This window comes from Juglans regia, chromosome 13 (assembly GCF_001411555.2).
Source record: "Juglans regia cultivar Chandler chromosome 13, Walnut 2.0, whole genome shotgun sequence".
In the NCBI taxonomy this organism is placed as follows: Eukaryota; Viridiplantae; Streptophyta; class Magnoliopsida; order Fagales; family Juglandaceae; genus Juglans; species Juglans regia.
This window is the reverse complement of record NC_049913.1, coordinates 20,642,765-20,657,821: the sequence shown is the minus strand read 5'-3', so window position 1 is coordinate 20,657,821 and position 15,057 is coordinate 20,642,765. Positions and strand designations below refer to the sequence as shown.

The window sequence follows — 15,057 nt, the reverse complement described above, 5'->3', positions numbered from 1 at the left end:
ACTAAGAAATTATATTAATAGACTAATAGTCAATTACACGTACACATTACACATCATAGTATCACTATCATACATATTATATATATTAGTGTAGATGAAACTTGACCAGATAATAGTGGGTTATGTACCATGTATAATGTATATATTGTAATACTATTAATTTATTATCTAAATTCTAATAGAGTAGTATGTAACTAGATTCTAATGCAATATTTTGATTGTATTTGAGTGGCTGGTTGTGTTTCCTATTGTAACCTATTCGAAAGTGAATGGTTGGATGATGAACATTGCCATTGGACCATAATGGCTCTTGGTTGCTCTTACTTATTAGTTGTTATTTGGGGCATTGACTAGATGGTTGAATAATCATTTTATTTGTTTTAGTTGATTTGGGAGTTTGAGACTCTAATATGAAATTATGAATGGTAGTATATCAAGAATAAGCTAAACGGTCTATTGTATATTTTTAATTTTTTTTAATTGTTATTTTTATTTTTTAGGTTTGCATAGTATATGAATTTTTTAGTTATATTTTTTGTTAAAATCTATTTTTTTGTAGTTTTTTGGTAAACTTGAAACTCGAATGCTCACAAAAAATGATCTATTATATATAAAGTCTTATTGAAAAATGGATTAAATATGAAGCCAAGAAAAATGCTCAAATTCGACTCCAATACAATTAATCAGAGTCATAGTCGGAGTCAGATTAGAGCCTATATAAGTTGGTACCTTTTTATGCATAAAAAGTATCCTTGTCATTAACCAACACTACTAGTATTGTCGTAGAGAATAACCTACCTTAGCGGTGAATTGTCACTTAGTCTATCACTGAAGGTTTTAGTCTCCCTTGATTCAATGAAGACTTTAATGTCCGAGTGCATGAAAGTGCGAGCTTTGCTGCGGAGTTGTTGGGGAGAGAGAGAGAGAGAGAGAGAGAGAGAGAGAGAGAGATTGTTTAGTGGATTTTCGGAGATCTCAAGGTGTGAGAGTTGAGCTCAACGAAATGATGCTTTTATATGAAATGATCTGCCTCTTACGGGCCTCACAATTCTCGATGCAGGTTGGTTGATGAGTCGGCAAGAATACACTATCCAAGTACGTCACATGGAAGGGGTGACAGGGATGAAAATAATGTGTTTTATGCGTCTCATAAGTTTGACCAAGGAGATGGGAAACTCAGTCTGCCGCTTGTAGATGTCACCCACGTGGTGGAAAGCTCCTGCGCATGGTTGGGCATACTCGAGTTCATGATCCTCCTTTCCCACATGTGCTTTTTGTAGAAACATCATCGTTTGAGTTTGATCTTTTGTGATGTTACCCACTACTCACCGAGCAATCCTATGTTGTCTTTGGGCACTCCAATTTTCCAAGTGCCCAACTAAACTCACATTTGCCCGTTGCATTCCTATTGCCCATACCGTATTGTAGTCACTTATCTTTGTTCGCCTGCATATCGCCTGTCTATTCTTTACTCACCCAGTGTTAATTTCGAATACCCTTTAGTTGCCTCACCTTTTTCTTTGCTGAATGTGACATTTTCCTTCGTTTGCTTGTTATTCTTTCCATGTTCCTTTGCTTACCCTAGTTTGAGCTTGCTTGGGTCTTGCTCACCTTGCCCACTCGACGAGTCCTTCCCTTGCTCTCAAGGTGACGAATTCTTTCGAAGGTTTTTGTCCTCACAAAACATGACCATGAGTTGCTTTTATATAAGGACGCAATCAAAGAATTTAAAATAAAATATAACTTTAAAAATGAATGCTAATTAAACTTAGAAGACAAACTCTTAGTACTACTCTAGATATAGGCTAATCCATTAAAACAAACTCTTAACATAAAATAACTGAAAATAATATTTATATTGTCCAACTATAATACCCCCGTACCTAGATGGGTCGGAGAATTACTACCTGTTACATAAAATCATTTTTTTCCAATACAAATATAATTTCCAAAGGATCCATAAACATAAATTCATCTATTTTAACCAAACATATATAGAATCCCCTACAAGGTTATCAATGAAATAATCCAATAAAATAAATTAATAACTCCACAAATTCTCCATAATAATATCAATCTCCTAATAAATTAGATCAACATAAGGAAAATATCTTCTAATAATTACAGCACCCTTAGATACTCAATAAACAATCCTTAGCTAAATCCTGTCCATACTTCCTAATCTTGATTCTTAGCTGAATCATCAAAATTCTTTGAAAAATAGTGTGGAGATAAGGGGTGAGCTATCAATAATTCAGTAAGAAGGGAACATATACTAGTATGTGAACATGACCATTTTCATAGAGTTTAGAATACAGAACAAAAATATGTTCTCAAAATATCAGAGCAATAGTTCAAAATGTTCATATTTTAAAGTCCTTTGGCATAGCATAACTAAACATCATCGTCATATCATATCATATCATATCAGAATATCATATCAGAGTAGATGCCATGTTTAACCCTCGTAGTAGGGTTATTTTTGGTGGCCAAATCAGGCAAAGACAAAAGTGAATCTTCCCCTTATCATTCTTGGAGTCCCGAGTGTGCACACAGAAAATACCACATAGAAAACTACTTTGTTTCCAAAGTGGATGCACATAGAAAATACCACATAGAAAACCACTTTATTTCCGAAATGGGTGCACATAGAAAACCACTTTGTTTTCAAAGTGGGTGCACACAGAGACAAAAAAGTTGGTACCAACACAAACAAAAGCCACCGTTTTATATCCATGGTAAGGTCAAAGCAGAGCAGAAACAGAGCCATATACATAATCAGAATATCATGCCAAACCAAAATTTTTTGGAGGCCACATCATATTAAAATAGAGTAGTGAAAAAAATCATATCATCTTCACATAATCATAACAGATTCAGAGTATTTTCACATAATCATGCAAAAATTTTCAGATTTCATATTCGTTCTTTTTATACAACTGAAAACTGAATGCCAAAATTTTACTCATGTCTACATCAGTTATGACAGAAAATACTTTTATCTTTTATACAAATTTCATGAGTAATGCAAAACAACTAATTGAGATTGTTTCAAATTTCTTTTCAAAACAAAACATGTATATTTTTCACATATCAACCTTAGCCCATTTCTTTTTTTTATGCAAAGTCTAGTATAGGAATCTCACATATCAACCTTAGCCCAACCTTTTCAACTTTTCTGAAAAATCCCTTCAACTCTATTAAGCAAAAATGATCGTTATCTAGACATAATTAAACATACCATAAATTAATACCATTAAATTCACACATTTAAAATAAACAACACAACTAAACAACTCCACAAAAATAAATCTCAAGGTTCCAATTCTTCTAACCCAGTTACTACTCATCTGCAATCCACAAACTAACTTCCTGACCCTCGCCCATTAGAGACATTCACACTTATCCCATCACTGTACCCAACATTCAATCACAATACAAACTACAAATTTTATCCCAACACTTCGCACAACACACCAGCCACATCACAATTACCTATTTTATCTCAACATTTCACAAGGCACAACAACCACATCATAAATACACATTTTATCCTAACATTTCACAAGGGCCCTTGGTCACTACACAGATTCACAACCAGTGCTACAAATCAATCCCAACACTTCACATAATTATTTATTTCACAACCATAGCGCCCAATTCTTAATTTATCAAATTCCACCTACATTGACATAAACATCCTCACAACAAAGATATAGAAAATTATACCACCAATTACGAGGCTGCAACATGGTGATTGATGGCATTGCGTGTGGGGTGGCAGCAACTGAGGGAGGTGGATTTTGAGCGTGAACAGAGGCATTGGAGAATTTTACCAGCAGCGGCGAGAGGGATATGGTGGCGATGTGGATTGGCTAATGTTGTGTGGTAGCTGACTGTGGCTTGTGCACAAACAAAGAGATTTAACAATGAGAGGAACATTAATTATATATAGAGGGTGAACTAAAACCACGATGGCAGAGCTACAGTTGGCGACAAAAAGATCAAAGGAAGTTGAGTGAAACGAAAATCATGAAATAAAAGGGTTAGGGAAATAGAGAGAAGATCTAAGTGGAAAGGAGGTTTACCGATTTGGCTTCATAGTTGGATGGTATAGAGATGGCAACTACAGTGCTGGAAGGTGACGACGCAATAATAAAAAAAAAGAACAACCATGCCCAATCCAAAAGAAAGAACCTGAAAGAGAGATCGACTGATAAAAAGAGAGAGAGAGAGAGAGAGAGAGAGAGATGCTTACCATTGTCCAATGAATTTCGGTGAGGGGAGCTTGACGATGGCATCAAATCTAGGGAGGAGGTGGAGGCGATTGGACGGCAAGATAGAGATAGAGAGAGAGAGAGAGAGAGAGAGAGAGAGAGAGAGAGGTGTTGTTGGGCAAAGGAAGAACAAAGGGATAAAGGGACGAACATAATACTTATCGGCATGTAGGGGATTGACTGACGACGGGGACAAGGGAGTTGAGCGATCTTTGGGAGAGAGGATTCCTCAGGGAGAGGCGTGAACTGGGGAGGACGGAAGACAAGAAATAGGAAGAAAAGAAAAACCGTATGGAAAATGGGGAACTGTTGGGGAGAGGGAAAAGAGAAAGAGGGAAAAGAGAAAGAGGGTTCTAACCTCAAAATGACATCGTTTTGGCGAGTGGGCTGGGCTTCCTTGGGAGCTTGGGCCTGGGTGTTATAGTCTTCATGTATGCAAGGATTCCTAACCCATGCCCATGGGTGAAATCTAGATCAAAAGGATTGTAATGTCCCAAGAGAAGGCTCGAGTCACATCTGAGCCATATTCTAAAAGTAGTAGTCAATAGTACAATTAGAGCCCTACTAGAATTATTATAAAGAGCAAGAATTTCGCCATTCCAAACAATTTGAAATCTTAGACACCACCTATACTAATCAATGACCCCAACTCACGAGAGTCAATAGTAGGTGACTATCAAGAAGAAAAGTGCAAGACATGTTTAACGATTCATGCAAAGGACATGCTACATGGTTTTTTTTTTTCTTATTTTTTTAAAATTTTTATTTATATATATATATGTATGAATACTTTCAAGAAAACCTAGGTTTATATAAGTAAACTGTATGATGTATTGTTTATTTGGTATTCCGATTAATTTTTTTTAGGTTCTTAAACCACTGAGTTGAAAAGAATGAGAAAGATGAGAAGTTCGATCTCTTTACTAAGCACATTTCACTACAACACATAACATTCCTAACCTATTGAGGAACAAGGTGCTATAACATGAGGCATAATAAGTTCATTTATAGTGAGACTACTCCATATAAGTCCATGTGTGGCATCACTATAAATCTCCCCCCACAAAGTAAGTCCAAATCTACTAAAGAATCTCATCTTACAAAGTAATTTTCGTACATGATTTGGTAGTTGGTTTTGAGGTTGGTTAATTGGGGTCAATAAAACATGATGCAACATGGCTAGTGTATTAAAGGCTCACCCCAATGCATGAAACTTTCTCTCCATTCATTAAATTCATGCGTTTAATTTCCCCTCCCAAGGTTCCGTCTTCCACTTGCTCCTCTATGTGCCATATATATGATATATAAGGAATCAAAATTTGTGCTCTAATCATAGTTTTGAATTTCTTTCCGTTTGGGTCATTCCGGTCGGAATTTTCTTTCCAATTGTAGTGCCAGTACATTATACCTTCTCATTCTATTTCATTCCAAATTCCAACCTATTATGGCCGTTCTAGACCACTTTTCATTTCAGATTGTTTTAATGGCAATATAGTAGTTTTTCTTGAGTTTGGATGACATTTTTATAAATTTTAAATCTAGATGACATTCATATAATTTGTTAAATATTAATGGCATTTATATAATTTTAATTTTTTTGTAACTTTAAATGTGTCCGCTAATTCTCTCTTCTCTTAAATCTGATTATTTTAAATAATTTCTCAACTATTTTATTTTATTTTTTTGTCCTTTTGTGTATCTCAATTCAATTTTTTATTTTATTTTTTTTAATATGATGTTTTAACATCGATATTTCACCTTTTGTTTTTCAATGTTTTCAACATATATTCTTTTTAATCTTCAATTCTTAGATATACACATGACACACACATGACACACACATATATAATACACACTTACATATATGTACATGTATTTATTTTATTAATTATCAATGTGTATGTCTATATATGTATAGTTAATCCCAAAACGGTACACCGGCAACATATTCCATTCGAGTGCTTGAAAAATGCAAACATTAGGTCATACAACTCTCCTATAAAACCCAAAAACCTAGTCCTAGATTACAACAATGTTGAGTCTCTATTTGGCTTGCTTGAGTGATGAGGGTAAATGGCTCTCATAGACCGATTTATTTCTTCTTTGCAGTTTGATTGATTCGATAGGTAAAACGATACAACATGTACTTAACAATTCACAATCTATCAATTATGTTCTTCCATATGATTTTATAACTTTTCATGATTAATTCTTGCGTTAATAGAAACCAAATCCTTTCAAATGCAACAAAATTAAAGCAAAATGGACAATATTATTTTTAAGTCATGATGACTATAGCCAAACATCATGATGTTATCCTTCAAAACTTATTTGCCAAAACTAGTAGTTTCCTTCATAATTTGATCATGGTTTTCTGATCTCAATATGTAGTTATGCATGGGTTTAGATTTTTTTTGAAAGTTCCTATATCATATCGTCTTTGTATTACTAACAACTATAGTACCATCAGTGCATAAAATAACGTACACCAATTCAAAACGAAACATGAGAAATGTATTGTTTGCTAAAGTCACTCCAACTACGTACGATCCAAAAAGTTATAGCTGGGATTGATCAAAACCCCAATACACTTGAAGGTAGCGCATGCAAAAGATCCTAATTAAGATTGTGGCTTGACGAAGCTTTAGTTGCCTATCTAGCCTGTTGCCGCTATCCAAAAACTGAATTGGATTGGTAGAAAGATGCATCCGCAGTGACATAAGTTTTGAGTCCCTGCAAACAGCCTGAACTTAATATATAGCTGTGATAGTACGGCAGCTTGTTGTTTCTGCAAAGGTAATTCATGTCTTTACTCAGATACAATTCTGACCATCCTAATTACAAAAGTACTGAAAAAAATTTGTAATTATTCATACTGATCATAGTATAATATTGACAATTAGTAAAAATGCTGAAATCCAATGGAGGAAAAAATAAATCAATATGGTCTCAAAAGAAAAAGAAAAAAGAATTTCCACCGGAGCAGCACCAAAGTCAAGAGCTAGGGAAACAGCCCAGTTCATATATACAAACTGCCCAGTTCATACGCTAAGGTCCCCCTAGCTAGCAATCACTTAGTGGAAAATGAACTGATGATCAGGCGGCCTTCTGCCAAGGCTTGTGCTTCTTAACTTTTACCTGACATAATCTCAATAATATATATAATCTTTTGGACAGCTTCTAGAAGAGAAATGTTTAGGTTAAACAGAGATCTTAGGATTAAAATTTAATTACAAATTAATCACTAACTTGATATGATGTGTTAAATTATAAAATATATTTTTATTATAAAATAAATCTAACATATTTCTTTTTAGTCACGTCAAAGTAACGTAGACATAGTACTTGTGAAAGATCTGTGCAGATCACCTAATACTTCAATTTGAAAATATTACAAAGATCGATGGGCCTTACGACCTTTTGCATGAATATAGTGCATGTACGTACATCATTTCTGGTTGTAAGATAGTGTAATTGAAGTAATTAATGACGCTATATGATCATGTGCATGCATGCATGGTCAATTATATTTCCAGAAATTCGATCGGCCAGTCTCTATCCTATCTAGGCTGAATTTATGGACGACAAAAGTACTAGTTTTCCCTTTTAACTGATGTTTGGTGATGATCCCCTAGAAAAGTTGAACCTTTAGGATCACTTATTACTTTGTTCATCCCCATTAATATTTCTGACCCTAATTAAATCCTCAACTAAACAAAGCTGGCAGAGAGAGAGAGAGAAAAAGAAAAAAAAAATTCACCCTCAAATGTTATATCAATGAACGTTAATCATGATTGCCTTTTTCCAGTGGTATTACTGTTCTTATCCGAAGATGTACGAAAAGCGCCGATCAAACAATATGCTGCATGTCAATTCGCAAATGACCCAAAAAAGTTCTTCTCAACTAAGTAATTTGTCAATAACGTGTGGACAATTCATGTTTAGACTAAATTAAAGGATACATACGAAAATAAGAAGATATATTAATTTAACGCATTACAGAAAATTGTTTATTCATGGTTAGTTAATTTTAATGAAATAATTATTTATAGTTAAAATAAATTTATTTTAATCATAAATAGTCTTTTTATCTCAATTAAATGACTATAAAAATCTATTTTTCTTGTAATGACGTTTTATAAATCAATTAGCTAGATGGTAGTATATTATATTTTTTTTATATATATAATTTTTATCCGGCCATGCAATTGTTTTTTTCTAATTAATTTCATCCCCGAGGGGCTCCTAACCCCGTCCAGACATATATATTATATCACTACAAGAAAAATGAATATTTATTATAGATTATTTGTGACGATAATAACTATTTACAATAAAAATAAACTCATTTTAATAAAAATAATTATTTTTATAAAAAATAATTGACTATAAATAAATAATTTTTTTTGTAAAATATTAAAACTCAGCCAAATATTTTGTAACACGAGTTGGTTCACTGAACAACAGCATGATATATATAATAAGATTGGAACATGACACTAGCCAATGAGTTGGTTCAATATATATATATATATATATATATATATATATATATATATCCCGAAACTTCAAAATATATATATAGAGAGGTGTATATATGTATGGGGGTTTAACCTATATGTATGCGACATGATGAGAATAATATATATATGGAAGATATTTGTCTAGGCAATGAGCATCCTATGTCTAGAGCTCGTGACTCTGCCAGCGAAAAAACACAAAGAAATAAATGATATAAAGAAAATAAGTACAACGAGACAAGATAAGAAACAAAGAACTTCAAGTCACCACCGAGCCCCCCCATGCAAGACAATGTGTCAGATAAATCGAAAAGAAAAGAATCCAAAAGACCAACCTGTGGACAGTATATATGATAATTATAAGCACGTTTACCAAGAAATCCAACATGCTTTAAGACTACTTTCCGTTTTAATTCTTCACTAATTTTTTTTTTTTTACGTACCTCTGTACGACTTTTCTTTTCGCAGCAGCGTATAGCTCATCCTTTTTAATCACTGAAAATTCCCTCCACCTCCGAAAGATTGGCTTGACGGCGCAGTATTTCTGTCTGAGTCCAAGGAACTCATGACGTCCATGCCATGTTGTTGTTGCTGCTGCTGCTGGTGATGGTGCTGGTGTTGTTGTTGTTGCTGCTGCTGCTCTCTCTGTGAAACTCCGCTCATGCTTCTCACTACCTGTCCTACCCCAAGAAAATCCCTGGTTAACCTATCTGACCCTCCAACACTCATTGTGGGATTTTGGTGCAGTTTCGGTTCGTCCATGTGTTCTACATTGGTCCTGTTTGCATCGTACCCACCAAATGTACCGAGCCCTCCAGACCCACTTCCGAAAATGGAGGAGTTTCCACTGGCAAAGGAATTCATTAGATCTTGGAGGTGATTCTCATTTTCGCCAAACATGCTGCTTAAGCTGCCGGGAACAAGCGGCTTATTATCAGATTTGTTGCCACCTGAGGAAGAGCTCCCGAAGGTTCTTAGCAATGAGGCACTATTCTTGCTAGATGTTGAACCCATTTGTGCAGCCTTTTGGAGCAGTGCAGTTGCAGACATAGGTGGCATGGCATTTTTGTTGCTTCGAACCGATGAGCCATAGAGAGAAGGGACGCCTGAAGTGATTTGATCAGCCATTACGTTACCTGAAAAGATATTGGATCCTTCCCCTCCAACACCAGTGCCATCTTGATTCTCGAAATGATCAGGAATTAGCAAACCTGAAGACGGAAGACCGCTATTGTTGTTGTTGTTGTTGTTGTTGTTATTGTTGGCATTGCTGCTGCTATTTGTAGTACTGCTATTGGAAAGGAAGTTGAGGTTAAAGAGATTGCTTGCAGTTGGAGAGGTGCTGGTTGTGCTGTTTTGAAAATTAGAGAACTGCATTAATCCATGGAACGATTTGTTTGGCAAAAACCCTTGTGAAGATTGGTGTTCTTGATGATAGTTCTGGTTCGAATCCGGCTGCATGAAGAAGGCAGAAGAAGGCAAGGGCGGCTGTGGTGATCGGAAAGATGAACCAACCCCAGGGGGAAGGAGATGATCGAATTGACCTGGCCTGGCACCAACGAGTCGAAGTATTTCACTGGATTGGCTGTTGTTCTGGTCTTGTATTGAGGTAATTTGAGGACCCACTTGAGATAACCCTATACCCATGTTGCTGCTTCCGTACAAATGGCTGCCCATTGTAGGGCTCAAACTGGGAGGGTTTCTAGCAGTTTCTTGAGCCAATGCATCGCAGAAAGCCCTGTGAGTGATAAAGCTGTCCCGCCTGGTTCAATGACATTGAAGAACAGTATTCCATTAGATGATCATCTGCGATAGATGGTAATTAGAAGGACACAATGCCGAAATTTTTTTGAAGTAGATGCATGCGTGCCCAAACCGGCACTTCAACCTGCCGGGCATTGCATGATACGTACATATATTTTATGAGAAATATTTGAGTCAACGCCATAAATCGTGATAATATCAAATTAAGTTACAAACCGTAAGTTACATGAAGATTTTGGGTCCTCGGAGACCAGTAAACTGCCATGGTTGCAATAATTATCAAAGAAAGAAACGAAAGAATATCCATAGAATAAATTAGGAAAAGAAATGCTGATTTGGAACATTCTTTTCATGTAAGTTCATGAGCAATGGCAAACGTTTAAAGGCGCGATGGCTTGCGTTTATCTACAATGACAACAATGCCAAGTATATGGTGATCAAGCGATCATTAGAAACAATAAATAATTAGAGAAGAATACGAAGAACTAAGGACAAAGTTTCCGGCCAGGAGAACATAACGATAATCGAGGGAGGGTTAGGTGGGAGAATTTCAGTATAAATCTTGAAAAATAATTTATCGATCGACCAGAACTGGCTGTTGAATAAATGCAACAAGAGAATGTCTTTCAGCATTGTGAGGAAGTGGTCAATCAAGAAATTACTTTTTGGGGACTTCTGCTCAATTAATGCCAAAAATCATTAAATATATGTTTTCCCAGATGAAATTATTCTGAAATCATCAAAAGTTTTAGCATTTTCTCTACTCCCAAATTAAATTGAGTTCAGTCCCATGAGACTGCAATTCTGGACATTAACGAAGGCCACAATTCCAAAACTGCAACCATGAGCATATGAAGAAAAGGTCTCTGAATTAGTTTTGAGAGGGAGAGAGAGGGAGAGTCCGTTAGCCAGCCAGTAACGTTATCATAGAAAGGAATACCTGCAGCAGCACAATACTGATCGCATCTAGCCAACACATAAGAGAACAAACCTGGTAGCAACACCCTCTACATGACATAGCAACACGTGAATAGCAAAAAGTGAATGGCAGAAATGGCGGTGCTTCCGAGGCGTAATAAAAGATGAACCTTTTTTTTTTTTTTTGGATATGAAACCTCTACGACCATGGCAGTTTCCAGAGATTATTCACGTGGGAACATGTTTTCTGCTATTTCCTCCCCTACCGTACGAATGAAAATTAGAGGAATTTTGACGAAGAAAATTGCGTGTCCGTGCGTGTTTTTCTGTCTGTGTTTTAGAAGAGAGAGAAAGCTGAAAGAGATTGAGACGGGCACGAAAACTGAGCCCAGGAGGGAGAGAGATCAAGAAAGCATCAAAAAACTTTTTTCTCAGCTGTCACTGGAGGAATCCTGCCCTAAACCAAAGAAGCCAAGCAGTGCTTATAACGCTTATTCACGTTCTTACCTTTCTCCCTCTATCCCAATGATCGGTAGTGCTCATAACGCTTATCCGATTCTTCCCTTTCTTATCCTATGCACTATGCGTGTACGAATATTGAGGAATTACATAAAGATAGACAAGATTAAAATTACCTAGAGAAGAGAGTGCCACAGTCGCATCTGTATTCTCTAGTGCCGCAGGTCTTCGAATGAGCCTTCCAATCGGACTGCACAGCATATCTCTTGGAGCACTTCTCGCACTTCCATTTCTTCTCGCCATGCTTTCTAGAGTAGTGTTTTTTGATGCCTGTGAGGTCGCCGAGAGCCCTGGAAGGGTCGTGGTGTACGCATGTGGGCTCGGGACACAGATAAACCTTTCGTTTTGGTTCTTTTGTAGTCTTCTGCTTTAGCTTCCAAGGCAGGTTGTGTCCTCTTCTGTGGAGCTGTAGATTTTGCTCCCTTTGGAACCCTTTGTTGCATACCTCGCATATGAACCTGTTTGTTGCCATTAGGGTCTTGGGAGATAGTGCGATTACCTCCGCATCTGGATCTGTCATGGAAAAAAAAAATTATATATACCAAACAATTATAAACTATTAGAAAATTCAAATACTAATGACAAGAATAGTCCCTAAAGACAACGATTATATAGCAAATTCTTGTATATCAGTTTCATTAATTCTATATATTAAGGGGTTTCAAAATTAGGGTTCTCCCCATATTGGACTGTTTTTGTTTTCTCACAAGAAGCAAAATATTTTTGGAATGGATGAGAATTTAGTAGAGTTTGTAATAGCTAGGAGTTGTTAGTACTCATGATGATATTAGATAGATCTTTGATAAAATCATTAGATACTTGCATGGTGTTCCTGGTTGATTTCTCTTTTTCTTCTGGGGTGGTGCGGCTGGAGTTGTAGATGAAGCTGGAGTAGAGGAATGCTGTTGTTTCATCTGGTTCTGATCCTCTTCTCTAATTCCAAAGAAGGGTGCGGATGAAGAAGAAGCCGCCATACTCAAAGAAAACCTCCCTCCTTTCTCCTTGCAAACCAATCTGAATTGAAGAGACCTCCAACACCCCACATGCAATTTGAGTCCTCCTGGGCAATCTTATCTCACAGCTGGAAGATGGGCGGATCCAAGCTCTTGAGTATGGATTAAAGATGAAATCTAAAGGAGAAAATATATATGGGAGGAAAGCTAAACTAAAGCGAAGTTGAAGAGAGATAAAAGAAAAAAAGAATCAACCCCCAATATTGGCCATTTGCTGCTGTAAATGAAAATCCTTTTGGAGCAGGTGGTGATGTTTATACTCTGCTTCTTCTCTGATTTGGTGTCATGCCGATACACAAACACATATACATGATAGCTCTCTTTTTTCCCACTTAATTATTTCCTTTTTATTCCCAGATTTAATAATAATTTGCAATATATATATATATAAATTCTTTCGTACAATAAATAGAATTTACAAAATGGAAATCAAATGCTGGAGAGGGAGAGAAGGGTAAGGCCTACAAGTCGGTGGACCCAATCCCTAGCCAGATAACGACATAGTATGTGCGTGAGAGCAGCATGAACAGCTACACCTCTCTCTCTCTCTCTCTCATTTCGCATCTTCTTACTCACTTCCAGACAAACTAGCCTTGATCACCCATCCCCGCTGGGCCTCACAGTAAAATTAATTATAAAAAAAATGGAAAAACATTTAAGAATTTATTTTTAAAAAGAACAACACCTGAGGCTGAGGGTTCTTCACGATCATCATCATGAGTTAGACCTAGCTAGCAAATTAAGTGAAACAGTTGGCTGAAATTCATCGCCTTCAACTGGCCCAGTGGATGAACGCTAGCTAGCTAGTACTGTTAACGTTTGGGAGTGCTTTTTGGGGCCGGGATTGATTATATAGACTGACATCAAAAAGGCAAAAAAAAGCTTCAATCTCCTCCTGTATGATCTCTTGTCGCCCGATCCCTCGTCTACCCCAGTTTGGTTGAGTTGCATGCATTGGCCGGCACCTTCTTCTCCAGGCAGTCACATCAATGGCATGAGAGGGCAGTCTCGTCGTTTCTCAAAAAGTAGGAAAATCGCAATCAAATAACATTGCTCGCTAGGAAAGACCTAATCCAACCACTACGGATAAACAATGATACTGAAATTTTAGTCGCTATTACTACTGATTGGTATAACCACCGCGCTGTCATTTCCAATTGTCACAGCTAAATTTCAACCGTGGATTGAATGGAATTTAATAATTAAACACACATGATCTACACCCAGCATGGTAGTAGTACTACTACGAGTACGTAAACTGAAAGATTATATATGTTCTCTCCAGCTGATCTAGCTCTGTGCATCCAGATCAGATTTTTCTTTTTTAATTTTCTTTTCTTTTAATTACTTTTCGTTTGGGTTTTCTCCCTGAAATGACCGTTTTTATTCCATGCCAGCGAATTTCTTTTTGTTTTTCAATTATTTTTGCTCGAAGAACGTAGCTGCTGGGGGAGTTGTCATTCTTTATAATAGTGACAGCTTAACCATAATTATATTCTTCTTTGTCATTGATTATTTTGGTAATTTTTTATGGGCGTTTTAATTTAACGTCCATTTGCACCCGGGATGCCATGCATGACTAGCTTGCCCTTATCAACATTTCTTCTAATTACTTATTTATAAAAAAATATTATATGTATATTCACTTCAAGAAAACTACTTATTTATGATAAGTTATTTTCTGTTAAAATGATTCTGTTTTCATCGTAAATAGTCATTCTTATCATAAATACTTATTTTTCTTATAGTGATTATTTTCCTTTATATATATATATATATATGAAAATTTTGCTTGGATACTAGGATGCCTGAAATCATAAAACACAAATAATTATTTTTCCTTTTACCAGAACAAAATTAATAATTGTCTCGTGGACACAACCATGAATTTATTTGTTTCCATGGTCACTCGTGACCTCAAAAGAAAAATAGTAAGATTGGTGCTGTCTCTATCACTCCATACATACATACATATATATATATATATATATGTTTGTTAAATTAATTACTTATGAGCAAGCAAATTAAACTTTATAGGAAAACAAC

The 15,057-nt window shown here is 36.0% G+C and overlaps 1 protein-coding gene across 4 annotated transcripts; it reads right to left on the bottom strand.

Moving 5' to 3' along the window:
- Positions 1-6,769: 6,769 nt before the first annotated feature.
- On the bottom strand, positions 6,770-13,938 carry LOC109006348 (protein indeterminate-domain 5, chloroplastic). Of its 4 annotated transcripts, none has more exons than XM_035684259.1 (5): positions 13,697-13,938; positions 12,822-13,079; positions 12,115-12,511; positions 9,241-10,559; positions 6,784-7,065 (listed from the first exon to the last, which is right to left on the bottom strand). In XM_035684259.1, the coding sequence occupies exons 2-4, from the start codon at positions 12,970-12,972 to the stop codon at positions 9,290-9,292; spliced, it is 1,818 nt and encodes a 605-aa protein (XP_035540152.1). In that variant the 5' UTR covers positions 12,973-13,079; positions 13,697-13,938; the 3' UTR covers positions 6,784-7,065; positions 9,241-9,289. The 4 variants fall into 4 exon arrangements, with proteins under 4 accessions (XP_018841171.1, XP_035540152.1, XP_018841164.1 ...); XM_018985619.2 differs by lacking the exon at positions 13,697-13,938 and adding an exon at positions 13,207-13,354; XM_018985626.2 differs by lacking the exon at positions 13,697-13,938 and having other exon boundaries at positions 6,770-7,010; positions 12,822-13,355.
- Between the last annotated feature and the right edge of the window lie 1,119 nt (positions 13,939-15,057).

What these genes read in the sequence shown, in the direction of transcription:
- LOC109006348 (XM_035684259.1), bottom strand. Translation starts at nt 12,972, where the DNA reads ATGGCGGCTTCTTCTTCATCCGCACCCTTCTTTGGAATTAGAGAAGAG. An exon ending in AAATCAACCAGGAACACCAT is followed by an intron (nt 12,512 to 12,821) that starts GCAAGTATCTAA and finishes TTTCCATGACAG; the next exon opens with ATCCAGATGCGGAGGTAATC. An exon ending in TGTGGCACTCTCTTCTCTAG is followed by an intron (nt 10,560 to 12,114) that starts GTAATTTTAATC and finishes TCATTGAACCAG; the next exon opens with GCGGGACAGCTTTATCACTC.